Here is a 7,637-nt window from a genome sequence, read left to right as displayed (position 1 = left end):
GGTTCCAAATAGGAAAAGGAGTACGTCAAGGCTGTATATTGTCACCCTGCTTATTTAACTTATATGCAGAGTACATCATGAGAAACGCTGGGCTGGAAGAAGCACTGGAAAAACAGTGGAAACAGTGTCAGACTTTATCTGGAATCAAGATTGCTGGGAAAAATATCAATAACCTCAGATATGCAGATGACACCACCCTTTTGGCAGAAAGGGAAGAGGAACTAAAAAGCCTCTTGATGAAAATGAAAGTGGATAGTGAAAAAGTTGGCTTAAAGCTCAACATTCAGAAAACGATCATGGCATCTGGTCCCATCACTTCATGGAAAATAGATGGGGAAACAGTGGAAACAGTGTCAGACTTTATTTCTGGGGGCTCCAAAATCACTGCAGATGGTGATTGCAGCCATGAAATTAAAAGACGCTTACTCCTTGGAAGTAAAGTTATGACCAACCTAGATAGCATATTCAAAAGCAGAGACTTTACTTTGTCAAAAAAGGTCCATCTAGTCAAGGCTATGGTTTTTCCAGTCGTCATGTATGGATGTGAGAGTTGGACTGTGAAGAAAGCTGAGCACCGAAGAATTGATGCTTTTGAACTGTGGTATTGGAGAAGACTCTTGAGAGTCCCTTGCAAGGAGATCCAACAAGTCCGTTCTAAAGGACATCAGTCCTGGGTGTTCTTTGGAAGGACTGATGCTAAAGCTGAAACTCCAGTATTTTGGGCACCTCATGCAAAGAGTTGAAAAGACATTGGAAAAGACTCTGATGCTGGGAGGGATTGGGGGTAGGAGGAGAAGGGGATGACAGAGGATGAGACGGCTGGCTGGCATCACCAACTCGATGGACATGAGTTTGAGTGAACTCCAGGAGTTGGTGATGGACAGGGAGGCCTGGCGTGCTGCGATTCATGGGGTCGCAAAGAGTCGGACATGACTGAGCGACTGAACTGAACTGAACCGCTTTCTATACCTAATAATATTCTTGCAAGATATGATACTGAGAAAAGGAAAGGAAAGTGAAAGTGAAGTTGCTCAGTCATGTCTGACTCTTTGCAACCCCATGGACTATAGTCTACCAGGTTCCTCTGTCCATGGGATTTTCCAGGCAATCGTACTGGAGTGGATTGCCATTTCCTTCTCCAAGGGATCTTCCCCACCCAGGGATCGAACCCAGGTCTCCCACATTGTAGACAGACACTTTACCATCTAAGCCACCAGGGAAGTCCCAGAGTAAATGCAAATGTAGATAGGAAATCCACCACAGACTCTAGGACAGAAGAAATGAATAAATACATAGTTCCTAGAATGAGGCGTGGATCATGTCATTTTATGTCCCTAAAAATTCTAACATGTCACTCCTCTTTTCTAGAATCTTTTGTAAGATTCTGGTTGGATTTTCTTTTTCTAGAAAGTATTTTTAACTCCCACCCCTGGATAATTTAATGGCTGCAATCACATACTCCAATAAGATAGTCTGATAGCCCCTTTAAAGCCTCAATTGCATGTCATGAATCTTCTATTTTTCAGTTAGTTTCTACACTAGAGTTTGTTTTCTCATTTTGTTCTTCAACAAAGTATATTTTCTGTGCAATATTTTGATACTCATATCTCCCCATTCTCTATCTGACCTTATTTGTTGATATTTTATCTGGAATGAATTCTCTGTTTGCTTTTGTTTTTTTTCCCCTCTCTTATCTAGCTTTTTTTGCTATGCATTTTGGAGGAATTCCTTTCTTTGATCATCTGAATCAGGCCTTTCTCCTCTTCACTATTATGTTTCTTTTATTTCACAAGTACTGTGCTTCCAAATTTTTAAAAATTATCTACATTCTTCTTTTCAGTTTTCTATTATGTTGAATAGTTATCTGCTTGTCCTTTTATTTTAGAATGAGATTCATCAATATCATCAGCTGCCACTTATTTCAGAACTAGTGTAGCCTTTATATAATTGTTCAATTTGTGTGTGTGTGCTCAGTCACTTCAGTTGTGTCTGATTCTTTGCGACCCTATGGACTGTAGCTTGCCAAGCTCCTCTGTCCATGTGATTCTCCAGGCAAGAATACTGGAGTGGGTTGCTATGCCCTCCTCCAGGGGATCTTCCTCACCCAGGGATTGAACCCACATCTCTTATGTTTCCTGTACTGGCAGAAACAGGTTCATTTAACGCTCTGGCCACCTAGTGAAATGTTATAATGGTGTGCTTGGGGTATGTGAGGGAAAGCCATATACATAGTGAGCTGGAAATCCCACAGAACAGGTCCCTTGACCAGTGTGGATGGGTAGGTCCCTTGCTATGCATATAAGTCTGGGACTTTCTGATGGGTTGCAGATAATATTACAGGAAGGCTTCCTGATAATTGTGGTTTTCTACAGGTAACTGTGCCCTTGCAAGGTGATTGAGCAGATTGCTTTCTTTTCCTGGCACAAAAATGGATGCATTCTAGAAAGGGGGCTGTATCCACATTTGGCAATATGGGAAAGCTATGTGGTTATTTCACTTCATATTCTCTATCCTCTGCATTACCTGTTTACTAGAAGTTAGTTCTAAAGGCTTTTGGATACAAAGTTTCATCTCAATACATATTGAAATTATGTCTTAATCCCTCTCCCATTTCCCCCATGTTCCATCCATTGAAACACTTTCTATTCTTCCAGAGCTCCATGCTTTATCCTAAAATAAGTCCTTTATGTATGCTGTCTTCTCTTCATGAAAATTATCTTTCTCTTTGTGATAATCCCAATCTGGCTCTGCTATGGGAACTGCTTGGCTCCCTGTAGGGAGGAGGGTCCCTCTTTCCCCTTGCCTCACACTCAAGCCATCCATCTCCAAAGGCAGTAGCTTCTCCCAAAACTGGAGCTCTCAAGTCAGGAGTAAGCATGTGTCCCAATACATACATACATTAAGTCTCTCTAAGTAAGCTCATAAAGTAAAGTTAGTCCTGTAGAGGTGTCTATGTATTTTTCAGGATCCTCTAGATAGTCTCCAAGATTTCTCTTTATTTGTTGTACCTCAAGGTAAGAAAAGGGCTTATGGATTTTTATGGATTAGTTATTTTTCTTGGGGGGAGGCTCCTGAAGAGGTGGTAAGTTGTGTGGTCCTTCTAGTTACCCTTCGCATATGTTCCCAGGGATAGATTAGAGAAATCTGCTTTTCCTCATCCTCTTTCTCATCCTATGTCTCATCCTTATTTTTGGTTGTCTGTACCTCCTCTACTTTGACTGTCTGAGTTCCTTTTGACACCAAAGTAGTCTGAGGCTGCATTGGACCTGGGGTTGTTTGAACTTCTATCGAGACAGAAGCACCCCTTCCTGGAGGGATTCCTTGACCTTCAGCTTGCCCAGTTGTGAGACCTGGGTACAGAGGCAGAGGCAGTGTAGGAGGACAGGAGGGATCTGAAGGCTATACATCCAAATCTGTAGCCTTAGGACATAAGTCTGGCATATCTTGCAGAAGGAAAAAGGGTAACACAAATGGCACTTCTACCCATTTCCCTTGTCTTCTTCAGAACCAGTCTAGTTGTAAAACAGTATCGTAATTAAGAGACCCTTCAACTGGCCATTGTCTGCTGCCCTCCAATGGATGATGTGGCCACGCAGATTTGCAGAAGAAAGTCAGGCATGTCTTCTTTAAACTCTGGGGGTCAAACTTATCCATTTTTCAGGACACAATCCAAGGGTGTGAGTCTGGAACTTTGAGTAGCTCTCATCTGTAAGAGAGAAAACAGCAGCAACCAGCGCCTTTGCTTCCTTCCACTGGTGGTGCCCCTCCCTGCTATAGGTTGGGGTGTAGACAGAGTTTTCACTGAAGCTTCCCTTCCCTGGCTGGACTTAGTCAGTCCCTTACCGACCCAAGCGCCTTACTAGTCCCTTCAGGTTCTACCACCTGAGGCGGTGTGGAGATGCACCTGGGGTAGACCTGATGGCATCCCGAATTGATTTCTACTTCCATACCACCACAACCTTTGTTTGATTTGGCAGAGTAGTTTCACAGAATGTTTCCCAAGCTTGTACTACTAGGGGAAGCCTCTGTCTTCCATGTGCCCATTCACATTCCTGAGTACAGTCCTGACTGCAGTAGAAGTGATGAATCATTGCCACATCAGTAAGCCACTGCAGAGCTTTATCTAATACACTAAGAGCTAGTGCTACCAAAGGAAGAAGCCCATGGTACTTCCAAACTGGGATTTCAAACGTATTTTCTTAGAAACCTCATGCTTGCTAGGAGAGCTTCCATCCAGTCTGGATGAACAGCTATGACAAAGACTCACTAGTTCCAATTAGTTCTAAACATGCTCCTAGCAAGTCTGGGTTCCATAACTACCAAGCTTGGGATCTAAGTAAAAGTATATAGTAACAGCATGAATCACGGGTCCATTAAAAGTCTATGATCCGACAGATCAGGTTGGTAGTTCTAAATTCCCACACAATTATGAAATGGTCAAAGAGAGCAGGAAAAGCTGACCAAGAAAGGAAAGTTTGGCCCACACGTTTTGCCCATTTCTGGTCCCTTTGCTTGCAGGTGTCCTTGGCATTGGCAGGTCGGTATAAACCCCTGACATAAAGGCTTCCCTTTTGGTGGCTGCCTTCAGTCCTTATGAGGCACTGCAAACCACAGAGCAGGGCTCATAACTTGCTTCATGCAGGGTGTGTCATTCACTCACACAAGCACACTGAAGAGTTAGTAAAGTAAAGCAGATAATGTGTATACTGAGAAAGCAGAGAGGCTAGAGCTCTGAGTGTTCTTACCTTGTCCTGAAGATCCTGGATGAGCCCCCAAGATGATAGCTTACAGTAAAAAAATGTTGGATTCATGATCTCCAAAGAAGATTTGGCTTTGGGACCAGACATGATCACTCAAGAGCTTTTGTGTAGCAGAGTTTTATTAAAGTAAGAAAAGGGACAGAGAAAGCTTCTGATATAGACATCAAAAGGTGGACAGAGAGTGCCCCCCTTATGAGTCTAAGCAAGGGAGTTATATACTTTTTAAACTGGTTATTACAATAAATCAAAAGAATGTCTCAAGGTTGTAAAAATTTTACCAGACCCACTCCCACAATTTCTATTTTAGGATAACAGGATTAGAAGTTAACAATAGAAAGATTGTACCAGACATACTCTCATAATATACACTCTAAGAATTTCAGGACCAGTCAGAAAGTTTTCAGGAAGGAGAAACTGTCCTCAAGCAGGATACATTGTTGTTATATAATCCATATAAACAGAGTTTAAACTGAGTTGCTTGTTGTGTAATCATCAGTTCCAGGCTTAAAAAAGAAGAAGAAGAAAGAAAAAGTTTTATGTGACTAAGACTAAGGAATGGAGAGAAAAAAAAAAGTTTGTCCTTTCCTCCTCCTTGAGAATTCCAGACTCCTATCTCCTCCTCTAAAACCCCAGACACCTCTCTCCTCAGGGATCCTGGACTTCTTATCAACCTACCTAAAAATGTGGCTGAGAGGAGCTACCCCACTTCCAAGGTCAGGAGCTTCGGCTGCACTTTGCTAGAGCAGCTGTGAAGAGATACCCTACATCCAAGTAACAGAAATCTGAGTAAGTCAGTAGGTGCTGATAGAGGGCATCAGAGGGCAGACAGACTGAAACCACAATCACAGAAAACTAGTCAATCTGATCACATGGACCACAGCCTTGTCTAACTCAATGAAATTAAGCCATGCTGTATGGGGCCACCCAAGATGGATGGGTCATGGTGGAGAGGTCTGACAGAATGTGGTCCACTGGAGAAGGGAATGGCAAACCACTTCAGTATTCTTGCCTTGAGAACCCCATGAACAGTATGAAAAGGCAAAATGATAGGACACTGAAAGATGAACTCCCCAGGTTGGTAGGTGGCCAATATGCTACTGGAGATCAGTGGAGAAATAACTCCAGAAAGAATGAAGGGCTGGAAACAAAGAAAAAAACAACACCTAGTTGTGGATGGGACTGGTGATAGAAGCAAGGCCCAATGCTGTAAAGAGCAGTATTGCATAGGAACCTGGAATGTCAGGTCCACGAATCAAGGCAAATTGGAAGTGGTCAAACAGGAGATGGCAAGAGTGAACGTCGACATTCTAGGAGTCAGAGAACTAAAATGGACTGGAATGGGTGAATTTAACTCAGATGACCATTATATCTACTACTGTGGGCAAGAATCTCTTGGAAGAAATGGAGTAGCCCTCATAGTCAACAAAAGAGTCCAAAATGCAGTACTTGGATGCAATCTCAAAAAATGACAGAATGATTCCTGTTCATTTCCAAGGCAAACCATTCAATATCATAGCAATCCAAGTCTATGCCCTGACCAGTAATGCAAAGAAGCTGAAGTTGAATGGTTCTATGAAGACCTTCAAGACCTTTTAGAACTAACACCCCAAAAAAGATGTCCTTTTCAAAATAGGGGATTAGAATGCAAAACTAGGAAGTCAAGAAACACCTGAAGTAACAGGCAAATTTGGCCTTGGAGTACAGAATGAAGCAGGGCAAAAGCTAATAGAGCTTTTTCAAGAAATGCACTGGTCATAGCAAACACCCTCTTCCAACAACACAAGAGAAGACTTTACACATAGACATCACCAGATGGCCAACACTGAAATCAGATTGATTATATTCTTTGCAGCCAAAGATGGAGAAGCTCTATACAGTCAGCAAAAACAAGACCAGGAGCTGACTGTAGCTCAGATCATGAACTTATTGCCAAATTCAGACTTAAATTGAAGAAAGTGGAGAAAACCACTAGAGCATTCAGGGATGACCTAAACCAAATCCCTTATGATTATACAGTGGAAGTGAGAAGTAGATTTAAGCGACTATATCTGATAGACAGAGTACCTGATGAACTATAGATGGAGGTTTGTGACATTGTACAGGAGACCAGATTCAAGACCATCCCGAAGAAAAAGAAGTGCAAAAAAGCAAAATGGCTGTCTGAGGGGGCCTGAGCTGTGAAAAGAAGAGAAGTAAAAAGCAAAGTAGAAAAGAAAAGATATAAGCATCTGAATGCAGAGTTCCAAAGAATAGCAAGGAGAGATAAGAACGCCTTCCTTAGCGACCAATGCAAAGAAATAGAGGAAAACAACAGAATGGCAAAGACTAGAGATCTCTTTAAGAAAATTAGAGAATTAGAGATACCAAGGGAACATTTCATGCAAAGATGGGCTTGAAAGGACAGAAATGGTATGGATCTAACAGAAGCAGAAGATATTAAGAAGAGGTGGCAAGAATACACAGAAGAACTGTACGAAAAAAGAGCTTCATGACCCAGATAATCACAATGGTGTGATCACTCACCTAGAGCCAGACATCCTGGAATGTGAAGTCAAGTGGGCATTAGGAAGTATCACTATGAACAAAGCTAGTGGAGATGATCGAATTCCATTCGAGCAATTTCAAATCCTGAAAGATGATGCTGTGAAAGTGCTGCACTCAATATGCCAGCAAATTTGGAAAACTCATCAGTGGCCACAGAACTGGAAAAGGTCAGTTTTCATTCCAATCCCAAAGAAAGGCAATGCCAAAGAATGCTCAAACTACCGCACAATTATACTCATCTCAAACGCTAGTAAAGTAATACTCAAAATTTTCCAAGCCAGGCTTCAGCACTACATGAACAGTGAACTTCCAGATGTTCAAGCTGGTTTTAGA

The 7,637-nt window shown here is 42.0% G+C and overlaps 1 protein-coding gene across 1 annotated transcript in view; it reads right to left on the bottom strand.

Annotated features, from left to right (window-relative positions):
* PRB3 (proline-rich protein BstNI subfamily 3) overlaps positions 1 to 3,948 on the bottom strand; it is a 26,141-nt gene extending 22,193 nt beyond the window's left edge. The window contains exon 1 of the mRNA XM_010858773.1: positions 3,861 to 3,948. Within this exon, the coding sequence (XP_010857075.1) occupies positions 3,861 to 3,948 (88 nt within the window). The remainder of the gene's footprint in view (positions 1 to 3,860) is intronic.
* Positions 3,949 to 7,637: the final 3,689 nt, after the last annotated feature.

The sequence above is a fragment of the Bison bison genome, unplaced genomic scaffold (assembly GCF_000754665.1).
Source record: "Bison bison bison isolate TAMUID 2011002044 unplaced genomic scaffold, Bison_UMD1.0 scf7180017864390, whole genome shotgun sequence".
In the NCBI taxonomy this organism is placed as follows: domain Eukaryota; kingdom Metazoa; phylum Chordata; class Mammalia; order Artiodactyla; family Bovidae; genus Bison; species Bison bison.
Note: the sequence above shows the minus strand (reverse complement) of the source record. Positions and strands in the feature narration are given on the sequence as shown.